Source organism: Aotus nancymaae, unplaced genomic scaffold (genome assembly GCF_030222135.1).
Source record: "Aotus nancymaae isolate 86718 unplaced genomic scaffold, 86718_ANA_hifiasm-v0.15.2.pri h1tg000010l, whole genome shotgun sequence".
Lineage (NCBI taxonomy): Eukaryota > Metazoa > Chordata > Mammalia > Primates > Aotidae > Aotus > Aotus nancymaae.
This window is the reverse complement of record NW_026988421.1, coordinates 60,136,302-60,163,227: the sequence shown is the minus strand read 5'-3', so window position 1 is coordinate 60,163,227 and position 26,926 is coordinate 60,136,302. Positions and strand designations below refer to the sequence as shown.

Sequence of the window (26,926 nt, the reverse complement as noted above, 5' to 3'; positions counted from 1 at the left end):
TGAAAGTTCATCAGTAGATAATAATTATATAAACTATTTTATATTCTTTTTCATGGCATATGCCAAGTAACCATTTACTATAATGATGTGGCAGATACTCAGTAACAAGTCAGTAGCTGCAAGCTGTTCAGGATGTATTGTGAAAATAGCTGCTTATGGAAAACCATGTTGATAATTATTCCATTTAAAATAAATACACAGAGAAAATTGCCTCTGGGTAATGGGATCACAGGTAATTAAATATTGTTTTTTATAATTTGCATTTTCATGAACACATATTTTCTTTTTTAAAATTAAGAAAAATAATTTAAGACCAGGTGCAGCAGCTCACACTTGTAATCTCAGCACTTTGGAAGGCAGAGGTGGGCGGATCACCTGAGGTCAGGAGTTAGAGACCAGCCTGACTAACGTGGTGAAACCCTGTCTCCACTAAAATTACAAAAATTAGCCAGGTGTATTGGCGGGTACCTGTAATCCCAGCTACTTGTGAGGCTGAGGCAGGAGAATCGCTTAAATCCAGGAGGTGGAGGTTGCAGTGAGCCAAGATCGCACCATTGCACTCCAGCCTGGGTGACAGAGCGAGACTCCATCTCAAAAAAAAAAGGGAAAAAAAAAATTTTAATTATACCACTTGGAGTGAGGCACAGTGGCTCACGCCTGTAATCCTAGCATTTTAGGAGGCTGAGGCAGGTGGATCTGAGGTCAGGAGTTTGAGACCATCCTGGCCAACGTGGCCAACCTTGTCTCTACTAAAAGTACAAAAAGTAGCTGGGCATGGTGGTGGGCGCCTATAATCCCAGCTACTCATGAGGCTGAGGCAGGAGAATTGCTTGAACCTGGGGGGATGGAAGTTGCAGCGAGTTAAGATCATGCCACTTTACTCCAGCCTGGGTTAAAAAAAAAAATATATATATATATATGTATGTATATATATGTGTATATGTGTGTATATATGTGTATATGTGTGTATATATACACACACACACATACATACACACACACACATACCACTTGGTAGCAAGTTGATTACAACATGTATTTTCTCCCTCCCTCCCTCTTTTCTTTCTCTTTTTTCTTTCTTTTCTTTCTTTCTGAGGCCTGCTGTGTTGCCCAGGCTGGAGTTCAGTGGCACGATCTCAGCTCAATGCAGCCTCCGCTTTGCAGGTTCAAGTGATTATCCCTGCCTCGGCCTCCCGAGGAGCTGGGATTACAGGCGCCCAGCACCGCACCTGGCTAATTTTTTTGATATTTTTAGTAGAGGTGGAGTTTCACCATGTTGGCCAGGCTGGTCTTGCACTCCTGACCTCAGGCAATCCGCTAGCCTTGGTCTCCCAAAGTGCTGGGATTATAGGCATGAGCTGCTGTGCCCAGCCCAACATATGTATTTTCAAAAGGTGGAAAAGTGCCAGGCACCACCGGTGGTTCACATCTGTAATCCTAGCACTTTGGAAGGCCAAGGCAGGCAGATCACTTGAAGTCAGGGGTTCGAGACCAGCCTGGCCAAGATGGTGAAACCCCATCTCTACTAAAAATATGAAAATTTGCCTGGGAATGGTGGTGGGTACCTGTAATCCCAGCTACTTGAGAAACTGAGGCAGGAGAATCACTTGAACCCGTGAGGCAGAGGTTGCAGTGAGTTGAGATCATGCCACTGCACTGCAGCCTGGGCGACAGAGCAAGACTCCATCAAAAAAAAGTGGAAAAGTACTTGTAGCTATGTCTTCCACAGTATTTTCTTTTTTGCTGTGTTTTTTGAGAGATGGGGTCTCGCTCTGTCACCCAGGCTGGAGTGCAGTGGTGCAATCTTGGTTCACTGCAACCTTTGTCTTCTGGGTTCAAGTGATTCTCCTGCCTCACCTTCCCAAGTAGCTGGGACTACAGGCACACACCAGTATTTCCAGCTAATTTTTGTATTTTTAACAGAGACGGGGTTTCACTATATATTGACCAGGCTCGTCTTGAACTCCTAACCTCAGATGATTCACCCACCTTAGCCCCCCAAAATGCTGGAATTACAGATATGAGCCATCGCGCCTGGCCCACAGTATTTTCTTCCTTAGCACTTCTGTATTTGCTAGAGAAATAGTGTGCATCATGGTTAGCATGTGCGCTGTGGGGTCACAGACCAGGGTTTGAACCCTGGCTCCCTCAGTTACCAGCTCTGTGACCTCCTACAAGTGACTAAACTTCATTCAACATGTCTTCATCTTTAAAATAGGTTTTTGTGTGGATTACATGAGATTATGCATGCAAAGGGAGCATAATGTCTGCCACATAGTAAACCTGCAATAAATGACAGCTATTAATATTGTCATGATCACATGAAAATGCCAATATTTCTTAAAAAGCAATTTGTAAATGTTTTTACTTTAGGACATTTAGGGAATATAGGAAAATATGCAATATTCCATTAGCCCGAGAAGATCATAAAGATCATATACTATACATAATTTTATATCCTATGAAATGCCAGTACCTACTAAAATACTAAGTGTTCTATATTTAAATATGTGTACTGAAATTTGGACCTATTTGTAATCTTTTTAGATCAAAACTTAAAATTGAAGACATAAAAGAAGCCAACAAAGCACTGCAGGTGAGTAGAATGTTTTCCTAAAGTAGGAAGATATGCGAAAGTCTCCAATAGAAGCCAAAGCCCTGTGTGAATCTAATGTGTTATTAATGAACCCCAGGAGATAGAGAGGCAGGAGCACCAAATGAGGAGCTTGGATGCTGGAGGTTCAGTTACAGAAGGGAGCCACTGCACCCGGCCTTTATTTTTTAGGGATGGGGATGGTCTCACTGTGTTGCCCAGGCTGGTCTCGAATTCCTAGACTCAAGTGATCTTCCTGCCTCAGTCTCCCAAAGTGGTGGGATTACAGGTGTGAGCCACTGTACCTGGCCTCATTATCAATTCTCTGAAGTTTTCTCAAATGTTGTGCTATCCCCCAGTTTCAATAAAAGGCACACATAAGGCTTATTGGAAACCTTGTGTGTGTGTGTGTTGGTTGGGTGGTTTGTTATCAACCGGTAGGCCTCACCATAGAGAAATCTGCTATGATTAGTAAACTATTGAGTACCCTCTCCAAATAATGTTTAGTATTTACTGGACTTTGCTCTGTGGCAGTTGAGTTTCTCCAGAGAAGAATCCTGTAGTATCCTATCTAGGCGTATAAGTCTAGTAGCTAACATTCTGGATTGGACAGAGAAAAATTGCTGTGTATTTGCATAGCAAGAGGTTGTTTCGTTCTAGTCTTAGCTCTTCTGGTAAACAGCTGTTTCCTTGAGCAGGCAGGTTCAGCACTCTAAGCTTTATATTTTCTCATCTGTAAAATGAGAGGGCTGCAGGTATTCATCTCTGAGATCCCTTCACAGGGACACACTAGGCTTACCTTAAAGTGAGCTTTTCTCACTGGAAGGGCAGCAGGTAAGTTCAATGAAAAGAAGTCTCCAAAAGCCTAGTCCCCATCTCAGCAATGTTATTTCTGGACCTAATGTTGCTGGTTGCAAATCCTTGCCTTACAAGCATAGTTGGACAGAAAGGTTGGCTGCTTCCACTAGGTGGCTTTGGGACATTTTGGCAAATCACTTTGCTTTGTATGGTTTTCATCATTGGACTGGGTCCCATGATCCTATCTTTTAGGGCCCCTTCCTGCTGCAGCCTTTTTTTTCCCCCCTCTCAGAGACAGTTTCTTCTGTTTTTCAAGCTGGAGTGCAGTGGCATGATCATAGCTCACTGTAACCTTGAACTTCTGTTTAAGCAATCCTCCCACCTCAGCCTACCGAGTAGCTGGGACTACCACCATGTTTGGCTAACTTCTCTTTTCTTTTTCTTTTTTTTTTTTGGTAGAGATAGGGTCTTGCTATGTTGCCCAGGCTGGTCTTGAACTCCTGGTCTAAAGAGAGCCTCTCACGTTGACCTCTCAAGTCTCAAACTGCTGGGATTACACGCATGAGCCACTGCACCTGGCCCCCATCCTGCATTAAAAAAAAAAAAATTCTATAATTCAAGTTATCTGACTCTTTGCTGGTATTTGTCTGATATGAACTATCTAGTTTTTTTTAAAAAAAGCCTTTATAATCCTGTGTTCTAAGGGGACTTAGGCTTCCTCATATGCAGTAACCAACATTCTATTATCTCTGCTATATAGTGCTAGTTATTAAGACTATGAAACAAAAAGACCTGAAATTAACCTTGTGATCTTGATCTATGAGTGGTTAGTCTTTTATTTTCTTCAAAGAATTCTGCTTTTGGAAAAGTCTTTAAGAAAACTCCTGTTTTGGGAAATGTATCTATGGGCCTTTTTTTCTTAGACAATTTTTCTCTCAGGTGATAAAGATTCCCATGCTTCAGTAGTAATTTATAGGTTGCAGTTGCTCCATGTCTGATTTGGAATCTTCACTTATACTTGGGTTCTTTGGTCTCGGCTGTTTTAGGAAATCAATCAGTATTGAGGCTCCTCCTTCATCTGGGTCTTCTCATTGTAAAACTGATAACCATCAAACAAAGTTGCCTTCACAAGGGAAAAAAAAAGGTCTTTCTAGCCAAGATTGGTTAAGCAAGTTTGTTAACAGTGGGTCAAGTAGGCTGGGTGCAGTGTCTCATACCTGTAATCCCAGCACTTTGGGAGGCTGAGGTGGGCAGATTACCTGAGGTCAGGAGTTCAAGACCAGCCTGGCCAACATGATGAAACCCTATCTCTACTAAAAATACAAAAATTAGCCATGGTGGCATGCACCTTTAATCCCAGCCACAGGGAGGCCGAGGTGGGAGAATCACTTGAACCTGGGAGATGGAGGTTGTAGTGAGCCAAGATCACACCACTGCACTACAGCCTGGGTGACAGAGTGAGACTCTGTCTCTTTTCAAATTAAATAAATAAATGGGTCAAGTTGTTATAAATTGTAGGTATCAGGTTAAGTACTGCCTAAGACTACTTACGTCCGTTTTTTACTAATGTTTACATAGCAACTATTAAATATGTTATAAAAGTTGAAATAGCCATGTATAACAATTTCTTTTTCTTGAGAAAAGGTCTCACTGTGTTGCTCAGGTTGGAGTGCAGTGGCACAATCATACTTCACTGCAGCCTCAAACTCCTTGGTTTAAGTGATTCTCCCTCCTCTGCCTCTGGAGTAGCTGGGACTATAGGCTTATGCCATGTAGCCTGGCTAATTTTTTTGTAAAGATGGAGTCTATGTTCCCCAGGCAGTCTTCCTAACCCCAAGCAATCCTCCTGCCTCAGCCTCCTAAAGAGGTCTTAGAATGAACTCAAATATCTGATTTCCCCAATTTCCTTCCAATTTTAGGGTCTTAAGGTATAAGTTGTACATAATGCCAAACTATTGCACTTCACACAGTGAGAATTTATTTTAAAATATTGTTGGACTGGGATATCCCATTCTCTATGATGTGCTTATTTCACATTGCATGCCTGTATCAAAACATCTCAGGTACCTCATAAATATATAACTACTGTGTACCCACAAAATTTTTTAAAAAATGTCGTTGGACTACGTTAAGGTTATCTTCAAGGTTCCTTTCCTGAAAAGAATTCCCATCAGTAATAGATTTTTATTTCTTCAAAGCATTTTTACATGTATATGTTCTAATACATACAATTGTATGGAGAAGATTAAATTGAACCATTACCCATATTCAATATTATGTGCAATCTTTTTTCAATTTTTATTTTTTAGAGACAGACTCTATGTTGCCTAGACTGGTCTTGAACTTCAGGCCTCAAGTGATCCTCTCACCTCAGCCTCCTGAATAGCTGGGATTACCAGTGTCAGCCACTGTCACCTGGCTGCAATCTTGTTTTTATTCTCAATCCACATTCCCCCTCCCCAACCCAGAATATTTTGAGGCAAATTCCATACATATTTCATCTACATTTCTGAAATATTTCAGTACATATTTCTGAAAGAAAATAACTTTTTTTCCATTCTTCATATAAATAATGTTCTTGGGGGAAAAAGTTTTCACATAATTTTTAGTGTTACCAGTTTGAGCATTAATATTTTCTTCCCATTAGGGACTGGTTTGGCTGAAAGACAAAGAAGCAACACATTGTAAACTTTGTGAAAAGGAATTCTCACTCTCTAAGAGAAAGGTAAGGGAGTTAGGAAGTGAGTCCAAAAGCTTGGGGTGCAAAAATGCTTCTAATTTATAAAGTTTTTTTCCCCCCTCTGATTTCTTCTATTTAATAGCACCACTGTAGAAACTGTGGGGAAATTTTCTGTAATGCCTGCTCTGACAACGAACTACCTTTGCCTTCTTCACCAAAACCAGTACGGGTTTGTGATTCCTGTCATGCATTGCTCATTCAGAGATGCTCATCTAACTTGCCCTGAGACTCCTGAACTAAATCCTTATGTATGAAAGTACCTACAATGAATGTTATGTTGTATACAAGGTAACCAGACAGCTCTTCTTAAGCGGCTTTCAGTCAGTATTTGTACCAGTTTTATCTTCTACATACTCAACTCATGGAAATTGCAAGTTATATATTTCTTTCTCCATTGTTATTCAAAAGGAATTTTCAACAGAGCATGCTTAAAAATCATGTAACTCTTAATTTCATTAAAAGGCCAGATAGCAGAGCTAACACACATTTGCCTTATCTTTTAAAGGCCTTCTTAAAAATAAGACTTCAGATTGTCTTATTCTTCTGAATTCTGTCAATTTGGTATTTGATGGTGCCTGCAGTTCTCTTAATGCACTTTAAAGCTTCACAGTTCTGAGACTGGAAATGCATAAAACTTTTTAGAAGTATTAATATTCAACAGATTTTAATTATCTTTTTAAAATTTCACCTGTATTTATTTGTCCCTCTTCCCTGCACCCCCAACCTTTGCCTCTTTTGCATTAGACAGGGCCAATACTTTGTCCTACAAAATTTCCTGTTGGTCTTTTCTAAAATCAGTTACTGAGCTTGATGATTTTCAGCTAGTGGATTAAATAAAAAGGGGCATTATTTAGTCTCAGCCTCATCTTTTTTCTTTCTCATCTTAAAAGCAAGTTACATATAACCATCTTTCTTTTACCTGAGTTATAGATCTTCCCGTATGTTGTTTGACTAAATTGCTATTTTTTAAAGGGGTGACTCAGACCCTAATTAATTCAAAGATGAAAACCCAAATCCCTCCCCAGAAAAAAATGTACATAATACTATGGGTATTACAGGCTCCTTATAAAGATCCTCTCTAACCATTAAAAGTGAGAAAAAAAATCAGAACTTTGCTTTGGTAATGTATTAAGAGTTCAGTTCAAAAAATTTTCTATGAACATTTTCACTGGAGTAAATTGGAAGCATCAGATTGTAGTGGCCTACCAGTATACATCCACAGTAAAATTTCACCGTCTATTGAGCACCTCCATGCCAGGGTGTTGAGATGATGAAACAAACTTGAACTATTTCAAGCTGACTCAATGAACACTAAGCCAAGTTATATTGCTTATGGCATAACAACAATTTAACTTGTATAAAATTACCTCTAAATAGTCACATAAACACTATCACCATTCAGTATCCTATTTTTTACATTAATCTAATTTTCAACCATGCACTTTTACGTTTGTGAGCCTATAAAATATACACAGAAACTTTATGCATTGAGCATTATAGTGATTAATCCTAGATACCTCCCTGCCCACAAGGAGTTGCTTAATACTGCACATCTTTTCCTCATGAATATATACTTCCATGAAAATTTAAAATTTTTCTGAATAGCCTAAGTATGAAACCAGTACTTCACTTGAAGATCTATTTTCTTCAAAACCCATAAATTGCGTCAGCTGAGGTGTCAGATCTGACACAGATTTTTAGATGGTCTTTCTTGAATACTGATAGAAATGTCCTCAAGATAGGAATTATATTCTTGAACCATTTTGTATTGATAGGTGGGATGGGCTAACATTTTTATGATTACTGAATAAGCAGCATAAATGAAAATTTTCAAATAGGTTTTTCTATTACTGTGCTTAGAACAAATTTAAAAATGACTTAAGTAGCTTACATTCCAAGGCTGATGTCATTCAACAACCCTGATTTTTTAGTCACCCTTTAAGTCTCTTCACTTTTCAACTCATGTCACCACTGACTTCAGCTTTTTTTTTTTTTTTTTTTTTAAGGCAGCTTTTATGACAGCAACTTGCTACCAGGTAGTTTTGGCTTTTGTTACAAAACTTTTAACAATTTGTATTTTGTGATTGTGAACTCGTATTAGTTTTACTTTTCAAAACAGATTTAACATACTATTCCCTCGCCTACCAGTACTACCACAATAATGCTATCATGGTGCCAAGGAATTATGATGATTGTAATTCTTCTAACCTATAATGTTTAAAAAATAAAATGTGTATTTTATGAACTAAATAAAGATTTGGAAAATACCATATACTTTTATTGCTTAAAGATGTTAAAAGGGTAATCCTGGGAAAATAAAACATGCAACTTTCAAAAAAGATAGGTGGTGTATACCCTAATAAATATTTAACTTGCTAATTAAAGGAAGTGGGTACAGCATTAAGATGAATTGCCATATATAGAGACTATCCTGGATCCCTCTCCTAAATTTTCAGTTAGACATTGTATGTACTACCTTCTGCCAATTTGATTTAGAATTAGTAACTGACACGAAGCATTCTAGGACACACGCCATACTATTATCTCCCACATTGACATTTATTACATTAATAACATTTCTGGCAAAAACAAGTAACAAGTTCAATAACTGAATTTACATCGACAGGTTTCATTTTGATTGATTAGCCAATTTGGAAAAAAGCCATATTGATCAAAGGGATTAAAATTAAAAAGCACCTTTTCCTTGCTACATATAGATTCTTTAAAACTCCAAGCAGATATCGGATACAAAACCCAACTGCAGGATTGTTTTAATTAATTGAGTATGACATGGACTTGTTGCTTACATTTTTTTAAAAAATTCATCATTTATTTATACAGTTATTTAAAAACCATATGTTCTATTGGGAAGAAAACTGAAAATACATTTGTGAGAATTGTACTCCATGGTAAATACCCAAGTACTTACACTGAATTCTTGTGTCACTGACAACCTTAACCCCACTCTAAGACATCTTGAGATGATAACTTGCAATTATCACTTATTTGGTAATAATTTTGGTATTCTGGTCAAGTGCTGAAGGGATTTTACTTCAAAATCTAGGGCTAGAATTTAAGCTTCCAACACTCCCATACCCAGGTAACACAATCACGAATATTCAGAAATCAATACCTCTTAGATCATCAACATATCAGAGCTATGCCTGACAAATGACAGTTGAAAAATAATAATATAGAAATAATTAGCTAAATTTATACTCCTGAAGCCTCTTCATCTTTAGGCTTTATATTTACAGTGTTGTCCAGGAGGAATTAAAGAAAAGTTACACTAATTATTTGTCAAGATCTATTCCAGATGTCTGCTTAAGACTTGCAGTTTAGGCAGAGGTGAACCATTATCCTCTAAAATTACACCATACTACTTCTTGTAGAACTAATAGTAAAATACATCAACCCAAATCTTATGAAGGCAGCACATCTTTAGGAGTAACTAGTATATAAAAAGTATCAACATCAGTGGTTTGAATATAAAAATTTATTTTTAAGTCAAAGTATGCAACAAATAAACCTACAGAAAACAGTTTTTCCCATCACAATCTGTTGCTTTACCAAATAATATTTTGAAAACACATTCCTTCAGTCATTATAAAGTTCTTAAAATACAAAAGAAATTAAATCTGTAAGAAAGTCTAGTAGACCAGATGCTGTTGTCAAGACTTGTATGTTGGTGGTTATGCTTTCAGTACATCCCACGCCATCCACCTCCACTCATGCCACCTTGCCCGTAGTAACCTCCACTGCCTCCACCACCACGGCCTTAAGAAAAAGATATTAAGAATCACTCAGCAGGAGATATCTCTGCATAAAATAATAAAATACTTGCATTTTAAAGTTTACACTACATATGGGGACTGACACAAACTGAACTAGAGGTACTTACCATAACCACCCAAGCCATCAGGAGTACCATATCCTCCACTGTAATTGTTCCCCATTCCCATTCTTCCAACTGATCCATAACCTCCTTGATTATCTTTAAAAAAAAAAAAAAAGAAAAAAAGAAAAAAGTTGAGACTAATTGCTAAGTAGCTAACCCCACGTATTTTAAAAACTTTACATACCCATTCCATCTCTTCCATAGCCTCCCATTCCAGAACCTCCCATGCCAGAGCCACCTCCAGGAGTAGAATTCAAGAAGAGTTCAATGTATCGATGTTCTTTAAAAAAAAAAAAAAGAATGGGAGAAAGGAATGATGGATCAAATTCATCAATACAAGCTTTTAAAAAAAGATCAAGTAATATTTAACAAAGTATGCTTATCAATTCCTAGTACAGTGCTATACAAAGCCCACAGGAAACCATTAATATTTAAACTTTATTAGAGGTCAAATGGTTTTAGATCCCAACAACTGCCAAGAGTTACCTCCAGATCCTAGAGCCTCTTATTTTAAAAATTCACATCTAGAAAATTAAGATAGCATGCCAAAGATACCACTTACGCATGTTATTTTTATCTTTAGACATGGCAGCTACTGCATCTTCATGTGTCACAAACTCTACATCTGCTTCTCCTGTGGCTCTGCCATCAGCTCCAATATCAATATGAACTCGTATTGGATTTAATGGTGAGAAGAACTAAATAAAAGGAAACAATTTTTTTTACTTCTCTATTGAGAATATTAAAAGTAAAATTACCACATACTTTGATCTTCCTGATCAATTAAAACAAACTCTTCCACTGCCCTGCCAGACGAATTAGTCAACCACAGAGGTTTTGTGAATTTAAGAGTATACACTTAGGGATAATGTAAATAATTTACTGCTTTTAAAATAAGCAGATAAGCTGGGCACAGTGGCTCACCTGAGGTCAGGAGTTCAGACCAGCCTGGAAAACACTGCAAAACCCTGTCTCTATTAAAAATACAAATCAGGGGGGTGGGAGGTTGGGGAGGGATAGCATGGGGAGAAATGCCACATATAGGTGAAGGGGAGGAAGGCAGCAAATCACACTGCCACGTGTGCACCTATGCAACAATCTTGCATGTTCTTCATATGTACCCCAAAACCTAAAATGCAATTAAAAAATAAAAATAAAAATAAAAATCAGCTGGGTGTGTTGGCACAGCCTCGCAGGAGGCTGAGACAGGAGAATTGCTTGAACCTGGGAGGTGGAGGCTGCAGTGAGCTGAGATCAGGCCACTGTGCTCCAGCCTCGGCAAGACAGAGTGGGAGACTCTGTCTCAAAAAAAAAAAAACAAACAAACAAACCAAACACAGACGTAACACACAGAAATAGCGGATATCATGATTTGGAACTGTGGAGTTTGGATAAACCTACTATTTAAAACTATATGAAATTGTTCCCCAAAAGGTATCATGTGGTTCTAATCACAAGTTAGTGAGGTTTAAAAAACTATCATTAAAGGCACTTGGAACTCAGGCCAATTGATTCCCAGTAAGATCTAGAGCAAATTATTGCTTTTAGAGCCAGATAGTATTTTTGGCTTGAACGGCCACTGGGTTCTAATAGGCAGAGGAATGATGTGACCGGATTTAGCCCACGGACTGAAGTTTCCTGACTTCCTAACAAATCAGAAACCAACCAGTTTCACATCAATAAAGAGCGGCAGCATCTATTCCTGTTATTTTCAATTCCTCAGTTTCTAATCACTATCTAGCCTAGAAAGCCAAACCAAATCACTAATACTTACAGATTCACTCTTTCTTTTTTTTTTGAGATGGAGTTTTGCTCTTGTTACCCAGGCTGGAGTGCAATGGCGCGATCTCGGCTCACTGCAACCTCCGCCTCCTGGGTTCAGGCAATTCTCCTGCCTCAGCCTCCTGAGTAGCTGGGATTACAGGCACGCGCCACCATGCCCAGCTAATTTTTTGTATTTTTAGTAGAGACGGGGTTTCGCCATGTTGACCAGGATGGTCTCGATCTCTTGACCTCGTGATCCACCCGCCTTGGCCTTCCAAAGTGCTGGGATTACAGGCGTGAGCCACCGCGCCCGGCCCACATTCACTCTTTCAAAACCTAATACAGGCCAGGCTTGGTGGCCCACACCTGTAATCCCAGCATTTTGGGAGGCCGAGGCAGGCGGATCATGAGGTCAGGAGTTTGAGACCAGCTTGACTAACATGGTGAAACCCTGTCTCTACTAAAAATACAAAACATTAGTGGTGGCTCACGCCAGTAATTCCAGCTATTCAGGAGGCTGAGGCAGGAGAATCACTTGAACTCTGGAGCCGGAAGTTGCAGTGAGCTAAGATTGTGCCACTGCACTGCAGCCTGGGTGACAGAGTGAGACTCCTGCATCTCAAACAACAACAACAACAAAAAGACACCAGCACAAAATGGTATAGAGTCATCACTATTCTATGCTGATTAAGTCTTTCATTATATTCTGGACTTCATGAATGTAGCTTCTTACTTGCTTGAATCCTATGTAGGTTAACACACAATGGACACAAAAATATCCATCAGTAACTAGAGTTAAAGGTAGCTCTATTTTTATATTCAAGGGATTTTGGTATTAAGCTGTAAACCTAAGAACATTAAGAATGTTTAAAATTTGAGATACCAGGGTAAGTATAAAACCACTAATAGTCATTAAAAGTTACTCACATTAGCAATGTCATTTTCAGTTGCACGAAAAGGCAACCCTCTCATATGTACAAAATGACCACCATGAAAACCTGAACTTGCATCACCAGCTCCGCCATAGCCATGTCCTCCCATACCTACAGAACACAATTTGACAAGATTATAAACTATTATGAATATAGGTAGGAAAGTATACATATGTACTGTACAAAGTATGAAGCTCTATATAGGAATGCACTGAAATATGTCTGAATTAACTTTTTTATACAAGTTTTCTATATTACCACTAACAGCCTGCAAAAACAAATATTAAATTCACCTCAGAATAAAAATGTCTTTAATATTTACTTTACCTCTTCCATCTCTCATTCTGTCATCAAAGCCATCATTCCCGTAGCCGTAATTATTATAGCCACCATAGTCATCAAAACCTCCATAACCTGTGTTAATTTAAGGAGAAATACATGACTACATACTTTAGAGAGATAAATTTTATAATATAGCCTACAAAAACATTTTGTGGTAAACAGTCTGTGTAACTTATTACAAGTTTGCAATTCCCAACTTAGACTCTGAAAAAAGCAGTCAACATCTGATGGAAATTTAAAATTTCAAAAGGTTAAGTTCAGACATGTAGATTAAATTTCATCCTTAGGCAAAAAAAGGTCAAAATATGCCAACATCTTAATTTTAATTTCGGTGTAAGTTTTCTAGGTGCTAATATGTGCATCAATCAAGTCCCACAGCTAGCCATGGGAATCCATGTTTTCATGAACAGGTTTTAAAACCTAATAGGTACTGAAATTACTGCCATTTCTGTATTTCTTGACAAAGTGTCAGGAACATTAAGAAAATGACAACAGAACCTTTGTTCATTAGATACACATACCACCATCATATCCATCACCTCCTCGTCGCATTCTGTCATACATACTTCCACGCCCAGCTCCATAATAACCCCCTCTTCCTCCTATTGGTCTATCATATGGTCCCGGTCGCTGTCCCAGCAATCTTCTTGGTGGATCATAAAATCCTTTGATTTCACTCCTGCTACTTCTGAAGATCTCAATATACCTATTTAAAAATGTTTTAAGGTACACGTTTCAGCATAAATATATTAGTGTAAATTAGATACTGGGCAAAATGCAGTAAGTTTTTCTACATCTAGATACATAACCCAATTTAAATTGCCTAAATACACCATAAGTTAACAGTTTAAACCTACAAACTTAAATAAATATTTAAGTTTTACAAAGACAAATTAGTCACTGAAAAAACTCATAAAATATAATTTTACTTTGTCTCTTTTAGTACATAATAGGTGTTTAAAGAAAATAGGTGATTATACAAAAGCATTTATCAACAACATCCTACAGAGAAATGAAAACAATCTAATTTTAATTTAACTATTAGCATTAATTCCCCACCCAAATCTGTAGTTTCCAAGTTAAATTTAGATAATTATCAATTCTTTTAAACTACCCCAGAAAAATGTTATGGTTACCCCCCCATTTAAGCAATAGTGACCCACAACCCCCAAAAATAAAAATTTAACACCATCCCAAACTCTCCATCCCCACCTGTGCCCTATTCTTTCCTTGTGTTTCCCCAGAGCATTTTCTGCTATCTCCTTTGAAGCAAACTGCACGAAGGCCTCCCCTGTGCTTCTCCCCTGGTAGTCCATCGTCAATGTTATCCCATTTGGCACGATTTCCAACCCTTTAACCCAAGGACAAATAACCCCATCAAGGGGAACAGTGTTAAAGGCTGAAACATTCCCATCTGAATCAAATATTTAAAACAAGTCTAAACAAAACAAAACAAAACAAAAAAGCTTAGTTTCCCATCACCCCATAATACAAATGAAAGCTTTTTTCAAATATTACTGGATTAAATCAATCTTTTTGCAACCAGTGTAAAAACACTGTGTAATTACACACACTCTAAAAGCCCACCTATATTACATGAAAAAGGCTACAAATCAAATTTATGCTCCATATGCTAATTCACGGTTCATTTCATCACAATTCTCAAATATGTTACTGCACATTAATTATGTTTACATATGCTACACATTCTGTATTGAATATTAATTGGAGCATATTATTTTAATATATTAACCAAGACTATCATAGTTAAACTTAAAAGTTCCAAAATCAAATGGGTTTTACAAATTAAAAACTGAGTCAAACAATACAAATATAAAATTACAATACTACTAAACTTTGACTAATACTAGAGGTACCTTGAAAGAACTGAACTATTTCCTCTTTGCTGCAACCAAATGGTAGTCCACGAAGTCGTACTGTCCCATCACTAGCGTCATTTGGACCATTATGTTTCATAACCCAATCCATCTCAATACCGTTTGATTTAAATGCTATAAAAAATAAACAAGCACATAGAGCAGTCAATCAAAATATACTCCTGTCAAGAGGTAATGAAGAAACACCTCTCAGAGGTGCCACATGAGGAAATGTAACATGAGACCAACTCCTGCGACAAGACCACAACACAACTGGAGACCACCTATCTATTTTGGGGTAGGGAAAAGGCAGTGAGACCTGACCCCCTCCTATATAGAAGTACTGAATTTCTTAGTATCAATATTATATATTGCACAATTTTAAGAAAACTTGCATAATTCTACTAACAGAGTCTTCAAACTGTTTGACTGTGTCCGCTGAATGCCAACTCCAGCCTTTATCTCTCCAGTTTTCATTCACAATTTTTCAGCTTTTTATTCACCTGATTATTCAAATTCTTTAAAACTTATTTAGAAGTTGCATACGATACTACTATCCACTAACATCATGAGCTTAAGTAAAAAATGCAATGAGTACTGATTGATGTTGGAAAAATACCACGGAAGTCTAATCCTTTTGAATGCACTGCAATTTTGAACACATCAAACTGTCTTTGAAGGGTCAATACTCCCGCCTCTATTTTAGCCAAATCTAGTTTAAACTCACCAAGAGCAAGAGTATAAAATGACTGAATTAGATAGTTTCAAAACTGAGGTCAAAGGCCACTCAAAAGTGAACGCCTTCCAATAGTACCTGTGTTTTTGAAGCCACTGGACGGTATGTAGAAACCAGTTAACTCAATTTTTTAATCAAATAGATTTAAACATAAACTTTAATAGATATGTTTATAAATAAAGCATAAAAAGTACATCTAGAAGCTCCCCTTCCCCTCCAAATGATCTCAGTTCCCTTCCCCAGAGGCAACCATCCTTCCTTTTAAAATTCCATAATATTTACAAAAGAGGTGAACGCAGAAGTCCTTCAGCTGCAGAAACTTACCAGAACCTTACAAATTTCACTATGCAGCTGTAGGAATTCTACTCACCTGAGTATTTCAAACCTTTCCCTCACCACCTCCTCCCCTGTAAACAAAACAGTTTTTGTTCATTTGATTCTTTTATGTTTGAGGATCATATTTCATATCAACAGCATTCACTAATGCTTAATTTCATGTCATCTACTTGTTGGTGCATCTGCAAAGGGTAAGATTTTTTCCCTAGAATTCATACACTTAAGCTAATGTAGAAATTCTCTAGAAGTGGTTAAGTACCTCTATGTGTGAATCACCTTCAGCCCTAGGTGCTACCCTAGACATAGAGAACCAAAATAGGAATACAAATTTTTAACTGACATTACAACTAATTGTTATGCACATAAATAAATAGTATGAACGTTCTGGGTTTGAATCCCTACTCTACCCTTCACTGGCTACCTAAACCACTTAACCTCTGAGCCTCCTCAATTATAAGCAGTGATACCTATACCTCACTGGACTATTCAAGTGCTTGGTCTGCCTCGCGGTAAGTACTTACTGTCGGCAATTGTTACTGGATTTTAAGGGGCCCTGCAAAGCCAATGAAATGTACCACAAACAAAATATGTGAACCTCCAAGGACAGAAAACAATTCTAGCCTTGAAAAGAACTGAGGATTGTTAAAAATTTTCTTTCCCAAAGCCAGCAAAGGCTTTAAAAAGTTTAATACTATCCTAAAGAGTAGCTCTGAAAGGTGGAGGCCCCAACCCAGTTTAGAAAAAAAAAAAAAGTTCAAAGATGTTTGAAAATGCCTCTTTTTTTAAATTTTGTTTTTTAATAGCACCAACTTAAAAAATAAGCATTTCCCATAAAGGGTGATTCACACAGAATGGAAAAAGTGGTATAAATCTACCCTCAATGCTTCATGAAAAATTTAAAAACTGCAAATTCAACCTTAATCCGTTGTGGAAGGATCTTAGTGGTACGATTTGCATTTAGGAAACAAATACTTAGGCCGGGAGCGGTGGCTCACACCTGTAATCCCAGCAACATGGTGAAACCCTGTCTCTACTAAAAATACAAAAAATTAGCTGCGCATGGTGGCGCATGCCTGTAATCCCGGCTACTCAGGAGGCTGAGGCAGGAGAATTGCCTGAACCCAGGAGGCGGAGGTTGCGGTGAGCCGTGATCGCGCCATTGCAAAATTCCGTCTCAAAAAAAAAAAAAAAAAAGAAAGAAAGAAAAGAAACAAAGAAACAAATACTTAAAAAAAAAAAAGAAAAATTAATTTACCTATAAATCTTAGCAACTCACAAGAAAAAGATACTAGCAAGCAAATTTGATTTTTGGATCAGCTTGTACCAATGAGAAAACCCAATGAAAACAAAAGTGTTATCTGTAAGAAACACTAAACTGTTAACACAATTTTTAAATGCGGAAAACCCAATCAAATTCGGAACACTATCTTATGAGGTGACCCTGTATGCAAAGCACATACACAATAAGGACAGTCTCACTATAACAACCCCTTCAAAACTCAAAATTCTACCTACAAAACCAAAACAAGAAAATCTCTAAGGGCACAGGGAGAGGAAAACTGCTCTAATAAAGCTGTCAGAAACTACTTAAACACTTTACTAATTATTCAGGGTAATCCACCTCAACCTTTCTTTGCAACAACGTCATGGCTAATCACTACTCTGGTGCTACCAGCAATTAAAGATACCACAGTTAAAATAGGAAGATAGCTTTGGTCAGTTTTATGAGACCTTAAATATAATTTTCTAAACATCACAAGTGAAATAAGTCAGTCACAAAAGACTACATATTGTATGATTCGATTAACATTGGTGATTGTCTGAGGCTTGAGTGGAGGGAGGATGCCAGCATGGGGAATGACCAGTAAAGGGTTTGCTTATCTTTTTGGAGTGACGAAAGTGTTCTAAAATTAAATTGTAGTGACGGTCACACAACTCTGTGAATGTACTAAAATCCTCTGAACTGTACTAAAATTGGTGAAGTTTATGGTACGTGAATTACATATCAAAGCCGTTAAGAAACAGAATTCTCATAACAAGGAGGCATATCCTATCTTCTGAAATAATACATAAATGATTTTATGCATCAATAAATAACTTTCTAAATGGTAGCCCACTGGTCAAGAAACGAGAGTAAATTTTATTTTTTGGAAAAAGTGTTGATGATCTAAGTTTAACAGAAAATTTACAATGTTCCTTCCCAATGTGCTTGCTCTTTAAAAAAAAAAAAAAAAAAAAAAAATTAGACACACCCCTAATAGCTTTAAGGAGGTCAGGTCTCTAAAATATGAGTTCACTAAAACCAGTTTTTTATCTACTGTTCAGTCAGTTGTTTACCAAAACAAGGAAATCAAAGATAACATTATTTTAAAAAGACAATTAGATGTATTTCCAGATAATGGCACAAATGAAAAAGAGGGCACAAAAAAGGCTATAGTTTAATCCAATTAGTAAAGCTATTTGTTACACCATGTACAACTTTATAGGAAAGTCTGGACTATTTTCTTCAAAGGGCCACTCAAACCTGTTTCAAGGTAAGATTTTCCCTTGGCAATCTTGACAAAGCATCAGTGAACATCTTCAACAATAGTAAGTTTGTTTGTTTTTAGAGCCGGAAAAGTAGGTAACAATATTCTTATAAAGTTTTACATGAATTATCAGAATTCTTATTACTCTCAGGCCTTTCCCGTCCCTTTCGTACTGAGTGTCTTCAACGAAAATTACAGATCCAGTTCTCAAGACCCCCATCCGAATCACACCACCACCATGTGACTGGGTTTACAGTTTTTCTGTTTAGTAGGCTTATTCCCTTGTTTAAAGTAAGATTACAGTGTACTATACTCCTACACTAAATAAAAAACAAAGTATTTTACTTCTATAGCCTTAATGCCAAGAAAAAAGATCTACATAAAATACACTTGGAGATTTAACATCGAAAGGAACTCAATTCCAATACACACACATCTGCCATGACTGGGTTGTTTTAACTGTTTCCCAAAAGTAAAACTTAAAACAAGTTCTAACACATATACTCCCAACTACACAAAATCATTGCTACATCACCCACCCCTCCCCCAAAGTTCAAAAAGTAACAATCATAGTTCACTGGGCCCAGAAGGCCTACTTGAAACAAGCCCATTTCACATTCCTATTTGATAAATCACCCCCGAAGTCCTTATAAACGTTTAAACGTGGAAAAAAGAAAAAAAAAAAACCCTTTGAAAAATGAGTACGTACTCTTTTCGAAGTTCCAAATCTGGAATATAAGGGCCGGCTAAGCGTCCTTTATTCCTCCCCGGAGACTTTCCGTTTATCTAGCTGCCCTAGAGACCAAAGAGCTAGGGAGAGTACGCCCCTTCCCCCTCCCGCCAGCAGCCAAGCCTGGCTTAAAACCCTTCGCCACCGGGCGGCGGAATTACAAAGGAGGCAGGCGGCCTCCTTTGTCCTGGATTTGGGAGTAGAGCACCTTCGTCGCCATTGGCTTTCCTCCCCCAGCTCCAGCCTCTCTCATCTTGGGAATCTGCGTCAGAAGTCACTCGCAGTCCCGTCAGCCCAGGTAGCCCTGCCGAGACTGCGGAGGAAGGGAGGCCGCGGTGGGAGGCCAGGCCCATCCGGCGCCATTTCCATCGGGAGCGCGCCCGGCAGCCCCGATCCTCCCTCCACCCAACTGCCCGGCCTTTCCCTGCTCGCTTCACTCCCCACCCTCATCCCTTCCAGGGAGGTTTGACCACCCCCCACCCCCGGCCTTCTAGATCCCTCTTCGGAAGCTGGGGAACACAAAGTAAAAAGAGCGGGGAAGGGCGGGAAGCCGAGGTGGCCGCGCCACTGTACCCAAAATGGCGGAGGGCAAGCCAGCAGGGAAAGAGGGAAATACTGGATGTCCCCTACTTCGGGCCTCGGCGTCGTCCACTGAATTCCACCTGAGCAAGTCCTCCCATCGGCAGGCCGCCCTCCTTGAAGTGGGAGATGGTTCGGGAGGCGCAGCCCCGCCGCCTCCGAGCGGCGACCTCCGCACTGCCCCCCCAACCCAGCCCCCTCCCGGCCTCTTTCGTCCTTCTCCCGACTCAGCTCTCGACACCACCAGCCCAACCTACCCCCTTTTACTTCAGATACCCTGTCAGGCGATAGTTACGCCGGCTCTGGTGCTCGCGTGGTCCAGTCGAGAGGAGGGAAAAGTCGTTTGCCTCGTGTAGCGCCCGCCACAACGGTTCCCCCAACCGTCTCTATTGGTGGCAACCGCTTAGGGAGCTGCGCAGCACAGCGACTGGCTTGGGGGGATGGGAGAGAGCCAAGAAGTGGGGGGCGGAGCGAGAGCTGCAAAGGCGGCCGGCCTCACTCTCGCGAGACGGGAAAAGTCGGGTCCGCCGGGCGCTGGCGGCGCGAAGTGCGCCTGCGCGGTGGTGGGCGGCCCAGCTGTTGCGGGCGAGGTAGACAGAGCCGAAGCTGGTCTAGTTGAGTCGTAGCGTGCTCTTTCTTGCTTATACTGGAGCCGTCTAGTTTTCAGAGCCTACCATTCTGCCGCCTCGGGGCGGTGGCAGTGGCAGTTGTGCCGGTGTGTAGAAGGAACTGTACTGTTGCGGTCTGGAAAAGTTCTCTGGTGATCTGCCCCCACCGTGAACAAATTCCGTGAGGGCCCCGCCCTTGTTCGGTAACTACGGCGCGGAAAGGGCACAGTGTGATTCAGCCGGCAGACGCGGAGTAGCTTTTCTTGTCCACCATGTTTGCATTGTGCAGTGAAAAACAGGAGTGTTTCTGGGCTGCGAAGATGCAAGCGTCCACTCGGGCCGATTTCGGCGCTCGGGCTGGATGTCCGCCTCCTTTCCCTGGCCCGGAGCTGCCGGCCTACCCCCAGCGCGCTTCTTCCCGGTGCGCCGCGCAGGACCCGGGTTTCTTGCGTGAATTCCTCTCCACCACGTTTCCCTTCTCTCTGCAGATCCTTCTCCTCTCTTTCTCCTCTGGCCTTCGCCTTGGCCGAAGGCAGGAGAGATGTCTTTCATCTCTCCCGCAGTCGGTGCCTCGGGGACGGATTAGCCTGTGGAGACCGACGTCGGGTTGTTTTCTATATTTTTGCGTTGTTGAAAATTGTACTTCCAAGAGACACCTAATAAATACATTTTGGTTTTGCTGTCATGTCACTAAGGTTCCTAATGACACATGGCCTAATGAAACAAAAGGCCGGCTGCGGTGGCTCACTCCTTTGAGAGGCGGAGGCGGGAGGATCGCTTGAGTCTAAGAGTTGGAGACCAGCCTGGGCAACTTAGTAAGACGCTGTCTCTATAAAAAAATACAAGGATTATCCGGGAGTGATGGCTGCGCACGCTTGTAGTCCCAGCTACACGGGAGGCTGGGCAAGAAGATGGCTTGTGTCCTGGAGGTTGAAGCTGCAGTGAGCCGTGATTGCACCAGTGCACTCCAGCCTAGGCCACCAAACGAGATTGTCTCAAAAACAAAACCCCGAATTTTTGCGCAAAGGGTTAAGGGTAAGCCTGGTAAAGAAATCAGTGCAAGTTCCAAGTGCAAAGGTAGGAACATACATGGATTGTCAGGAAGATGGGGTAGTGTTGGAAATGTGGGTGAAGCTAGATTGTAGACAGCCTTCAGTGTCCAGCCAAAAGACTTTGAACTTTGTGGTACAGACATTGCAAGTCTGTTGGGGGTAGGGTGAGAGGTGTTAGCAACTGTCGGGGGCCGGTGAGAGCGGCACGTCTGCGGGGGTCTCTTGGCCTGCAAGAGGGTCCCAATACCTGGAAGAGAGAGTGCGCGGAAGAAAAGAAAAGACAGGACAGTGGAGTCTGGAGGGCTGGCCAGGCAGTTCCCAATTAGCAATGCCTAAAACCAGCAACTTTATTGTACACAGAGTTAGTATATATATCTTTTCCTACCTCATTTTACAGGAATATTCTTTGCCCCACCTCATTTACATAAGCATTCTTAGTCCCATCTCAATTATCAGAACAGATGCCATTATCTTAATAAAGGGAAGAGAGAGCCATCGGCCACAAGCTTAGGCAGCGGAAAACACACAATGGGTACAATCAAGTCACACAATGGGTACAATCAAGTCACGCAGGTGGGTCTCATTATCAGGGTGAGGAAACCTATAGTTAAAATGTTAATGATCTATGCAAGTCATCAGAGAGGCGATAGACCCATTAACTTTGCAAATAGCAGTCACAGGAACAAGCATAAAACCCATCAATAGAGGGTAAACAAAGTCATAAAACTAGCCCAGAGCAGGTACTTCAAGAAACAATGCCTAGTAAAACCACACAGCCTTCACCCAGCCTTTAGATCAGTGGACCAGAAATAGGCTTCTGCACACTCAAACTTCTATTAAATCTCTCTTTGACTGGTCTCGACTGCCTCCAGGGGGTGGGAAATGTGTCCGGGCTCAAGCTCCATTATGGCAGGGACACTGAGTGGTCTCAACGCTGGAGCGATCCCCACAAGCAACATAGGAGAATGTATAATTTTCCCCCCATGAGATTTGCAGTGTGTAGGATGGAGACAGGAAGCAATTTACCTTCATGTAATGGAAACTTCCATTTTAAGGCTTCAATTCATCCTCAAACCTGCTTAAGATGGGTGTGGGGCAGTAAGAATTTTCTAAGTCATGGAGCAGTAAGAATTGCCTAAGTCATGGTGCTCACATACTCTCAATGTCCCACTCCCTAAAAATACTCAGTTGAAGGAAGAAAGAGCAGTGTGATCATCATTACAAGAGATGGAAAACCAAACAAGGATGCTATAATAACAATGGCTTACATTTATTTTTCAGGGTTGTAAAGAGTAGTGTAAATTGAGTACAGAGTGTAGTATGCTACACTACAATTTACACTACTCTTTACAATCCTGAAAAATAAACATCTTCATTTTATAGATAAAGTGCCAAAGTCCTAGAGAAGTGAAAATAGTTCCCAAGGTCACAGTTGAATGGTAGAGCTATATGGAGCCCATATGGTTTTACCCAAGGGCCAGGGTCTTAAAACACTCTGAACCTTTGTGTAACTAGTCTATAATTTAAGGAAACAGTGATCATTTTTGGAAAATTGAGGTTATGTCACCTAATTAATACTGGAGTTACCATTTCAGGAGACTTGTTACTAGCTTATTGAATGGAGATCTTTGAACAGGCCTGAAACTTTATAGTCCCATTATCACTGACACTGTGAGTCCCAACCCCTCTCCCTCCTTTTAAAAAAATAATTGCTAGCCAGGCGCGGTGGCTCAAGCCTATAATCCCAGCACTTTGGGAGGCCGAGGCGGGTGGATCATGAGGTCAAGAGATCGAGACCATCCTGGTCAACATTGTGAAACCCCGTCTCTACTAATACAAAAAAATTAGTTGAGCATGGTGGCGCGTGCCTGTAATCCCAGCTACTCAGGAGGCTGAGGCAGGAGAATTGCCTGAACCCAGGAGGCGGAGGTTGCGGTGAGCCGAGATCGCGCCATTGCACTCCAGCCTGGGTAACAAGAGTGAAACTCCGTCTCAAAAAAAAAAAAAAAAAAAAAAAAAATAATTGCTGTATAAAACACTAAGCTCCCACAATTCTGATGGAGTTCTTCCCTTGGTCCTTCTGGGTTCAAGTTACATGGCTACTTTATCCTTTCAGTCTTTCAACCTGATTTGGTAGATAGAATTCTGTAATCTCCTTCACTCCTTCCTTGAATTCAATCTATTTTACTGCCTGGTTGGATTTGGCATTCCTCTGCATACTTTGTGTGGTTATAGGCCATAATCTTAAAATCATTCTAATGACATGAATGACTTTTCGCTACCAAACTGCTGCTTGCTTGCTTGGTTGGTTGCTTGCCATTTCTTTGGGTTAGGCACTCTTTGCCAATGTGCATGCTTAGGAAGGACTTGAAATTGGTGTACACATCCTTTTTGCCTTTTTATTATTACAGTAGGAAGTTTTGAGTTAAAAAATAAACCGTAGGCTGGGTGCAGTGGCTCACACCTGTAATCCCAGCACTTTGGGAGGCTGAGGCGGGTGGTCAAGAGATCGAGACCATCCTGGCCAACATGGTGAAACCCCGTCTTTACTAAAAATAAAAAAATTAGCTGGGCATGGTGGCACGTGCCTGCAGTCCCAGCTACTCGGGAGGCTGAGGCAGGAGAATCGCTTGAACCCGGGAGACGGAAGTTGCAATGAACCGAGATTGTGTCACTGCACTCCAGCATGGTGACAGAGCAAGACTCCATCTCAAAAAAACAAAATAAAACAAAACTATATAGGTTGGGTGCGGTGGCTTGCGCCTGTAATCCCAGTACTTTGGGAGGCCAAGGCGGGTGGATCACATGAAGTCTTGAGTTCAAGACCAACCTGGCCAACATAGTGAAACTGTCTCTACTAAAAATACAAAAAATGAGCTGGGCATGGTGGCACACGCCTGTAATCCCAGCTACTTGGGAGGCTGAGGCATGAGAATCGCTTGAACCTGGGGGTGGGGGCAGAGGTTGCAATGAGCTGAGATCATGCCACTGCACTCCAGCCTGGGTGACAGAGCGAGACTCTGTTTCAAAAAAAAAAAAACCAAACCGCTACAGAGTCATAAATGACGTTTTATTTGGCTTCCTATTTTACTACTTTCTTAAAAAAAAGTCTTGTCAACTATTCACATTTGCAAGTTGAATTCTGTAAATAAGGCTTGGTGAGATTGGCTCACCACTGCTCCAGTGATCCCTATGGAATTCTTTTCAGACCTATCTCTGTGGAAGTGTTTCCATAGAGATGGTTAGAACTAGGGACTCCCAGCTGCTTTTGGGACTTTTTTTCCTCTTTGTCTTTCTTTCCATCATTCCAGTGCTTTCCCATTAGCATAGAGATCAGAGGGACCCTGGAGAGGATCCTGTTAGAGACCATAATGAGAGAAAAGATGAAAAAGGAGAAGGAAATGGAAGTATCCATGCGACCCAGAGGAAAACAAGACAACAAACATGTGATTATGTATTACACCAACGGAATGAAGAGGAGAGGAAAATTCCATGCAGAGCCTGAGAGAAAGGGAAATTGAAAGAGATTACACTCTTCAGGGGGAGGGAAGGCACATTAATAAAAAATTAGTTAAGATAGTTGTTCACATACCCCCAGTGGCATTGGAAAGTACCATAAAAACTGGATTATTGTAATCTTTTGCCTATATAAAAACCAAATAATCTAAAAAATGTAACAAAATCCACTGACTTTCTAGGAGTGTCTAATTAAGGTAGTTAGTGCCTTTTAAAACTAAATTTGTCTAAGACTGTGAAATGCTTATTCTTTGGTTTATATACTTATGCTTTGGTTTATGTACTTAAAATACAAGTACTTAAAGTATCTACGTATATATTGTCTTTAGAAAGCACTGATCTCCTTTATTATGGTTCAACATTGTTTCTCAAGATGAGACAATTACACAGTTTATATTCTTGATACTTTCTTGTTTCTCTAAGTCACCTAAGTGTTCTTTGTGAATCTGGAAACCAGAAGACCTATTCAATCTTAATAATTGTACTAAATAAACAAATGAAAACTCAAAAGGAAGAAAGCACCTAAACACATTCTTTCTCTACTTTTTGAAAATAATTAAACTAATTGAACATTCTTTTTGTTCCAGTGAATTGCTGTGAAGGCTAGGGAAAGCAGCTTAAAAAGATAACTACTTAGGCCAGGTGTAGTGGCTCATGCCTTTAATCTCAGCATTTTGGGAGGCTGAGGCAGGCAGATCATGAGGTCAGGATTTCGAGACCATCCTGGCCAGGGTGAAACCCTGTCTCTACTAAAATACAAAAAATTAGCTGGGCATGGTGGCGTGCGCCTGTAGTCCCAGCTACTCAGGAGTCTGAGGCAGGGGAATCGCTTGAATCCAGGAGATGGAGATTGCAGTGAGCCGAGATGGTGCCACTGCATTCCAGCCTGGCGAAAGAGCAAGACTTCATCTCAAAAAAAAAAGATAATTACTTAAATAATTTAAATCAAATTATTGTGCTGCTTTTCATATGTCATAAGCACATTACTAACTTCAAAAATACAGCATTGGCTTGGCGCAGTGGCTCATGCCTGTAATCCCAGCACTCTGGGAGGCCGAGGTGGGCAGATCACCTGAGGTTAGGAGTTCGAGACCAGCCTGACCAACACGGAGAAAGCCTTTCTCTACTAAAAATACAAAATTAGCCGGGTGTGGTGGCATGCGCCTGTAATCCCAGCTACTTGGGAGGCTGAGGCAGGAGAATTGCTCGAACCTGGGAAGCGGAGGTTGTGGTGAGCCAAGATCACGCCATTGCACTCCAGCCTGGGCAACAAGAGCAAAACTCCGACTCAAAAGAAAAAAATAAAAGAAAATACAGCATTGATAATAGAGTAATAGACCATTTCCCCCCAACGTGATTTTAAGCTTTTTGGTGGTATATAAAAATATAGATCTCATTATTCATATACCTGTGTTTTTCAGTCTACAAATAATAATGGTGGTAACACTGGGGGCAGGGACACTTTAAGTAGTTCATTTTCACTACAGTCTTGCAAAGTTATTTCATGGACCAAGTGCAAGACATGGAAAACTCAGGAGATAAAGTAATGTTCCAAAGTTTATCAAAAAAGCAAATGGCAAAACTTCATAATCCAGGAGTCCCAGTTGTGACACCAGCTACCAGTGAATTGGTTCTGAACCAGTTAACTTTTCTGAACCTGTTTCTTTTCCCTTTTTTTTTGAGATGGGGTCTCGCCCTATTGCCAGGCTGGAGTGCAGTGGTGTGATCTTGGCTCACTGCAACCTCTGACTCCCTGGTTCAAGTGATTCTCCTGCCTCAGCCTCCTGAGTAGCTGGGATTATAGGCAGGTGCCACCACACCTGGCTAACTTTTGTTTTTTTAGTAGAGACGGGGTTTCACCATGTTGGCCAGGATGGTCTTGATCTCCTGACCTCGT

The 26,926-nt window shown here is 40.3% G+C and overlaps 3 protein-coding genes across 20 annotated transcripts in view; 2 read left to right on the top strand and 1 right to left on the bottom strand.

Moving 5' to 3' along the window:
• Positions 1-10,793, top strand: part of RUFY2 (RUN and FYVE domain containing 2) — a 59,220-nt gene extending 48,427 nt beyond the window's left edge. For all 5 annotated transcript variants that reach the window (XM_012451409.2, XM_021672819.2, XM_012451405.2 and 2 more), the window contains exons 16-18: positions 2,548-2,596; positions 6,039-6,116; positions 6,214-10,793. In XM_012451409.2, coding sequence (XP_012306832.2) covers positions 2,548-2,596; positions 6,039-6,116; positions 6,214-6,357 — 271 coding nt within the window. In that variant the 3' untranslated portion in view covers positions 6,358-10,793. The remainder of the gene's footprint in view (positions 1-2,547; positions 2,597-6,038; positions 6,117-6,213) is intronic.
• HNRNPH3 (heterogeneous nuclear ribonucleoprotein H3) lies at positions 8,670-20,283 on the bottom strand. 11 transcript variants are annotated; one of them, XM_064374180.1, is made up of 10 exons: positions 20,111-20,283; positions 14,945-15,079; positions 14,280-14,418; positions 13,589-13,773; positions 13,053-13,139; positions 12,721-12,836; positions 10,592-10,727; positions 10,214-10,309; positions 10,033-10,125; positions 8,670-9,908 (listed from the first exon to the last, which is right to left on the bottom strand). In XM_064374180.1, exons 2-10 carry the CDS (start codon positions 15,054-15,056, stop codon positions 9,832-9,834), a joined length of 1,041 nt encoding a protein of 346 aa, XP_064230250.1. In that variant the 5' UTR covers positions 15,057-15,079; positions 20,111-20,283; the 3' UTR covers positions 8,670-9,831. The 11 variants fall into 11 exon arrangements, with proteins under 11 accessions (XP_064230250.1, XP_064230253.1, XP_064230251.1 ...); XM_064374183.1 differs by having other exon boundaries at positions 13,634-13,773; XM_064374181.1 differs by having other exon boundaries at positions 20,130-20,283.
• Positions 19,428-26,926, top strand: part of PBLD (phenazine biosynthesis like protein domain containing) — a 42,285-nt gene continuing 34,786 nt past the window's right edge. For 2 of the 4 annotated variants that reach the window (XM_064374194.1, XM_012451412.3), the window contains exon 1: positions 19,433-19,572. The gene's annotated coding sequence lies outside the window, so the exon portion shown is untranslated. Of the gene's footprint in view, positions 19,573-26,926 lie in introns of all 4 variants that reach the window. The other 2 variants (XM_012451413.3, XM_012451414.3) reach the window with 2 other exon arrangements.

Excerpts from the sequence above, each read along its gene's own strand:
- HNRNPH3 (XM_064374180.1), bottom strand. The coding sequence starts at position 15,056 with ATGGATTGGGTTATGAAACATAATGGTCCAAATGACGCTAGTGATGGG. Across the intron at positions 10,728-12,720 it reads CTGAAAATGACATTGCTAAT|TTCTTCTCACCATTAAATCC; the intron begins GTGAGTAACTTT and ends CCTTTTATTTAG. Across the intron at positions 10,310-10,591 it reads TAAAGATAAAAATAACATGC|AACATCGATACATTGAACTC; the intron begins GTAAGTGGTATC and ends TTTTTTTTAAAG.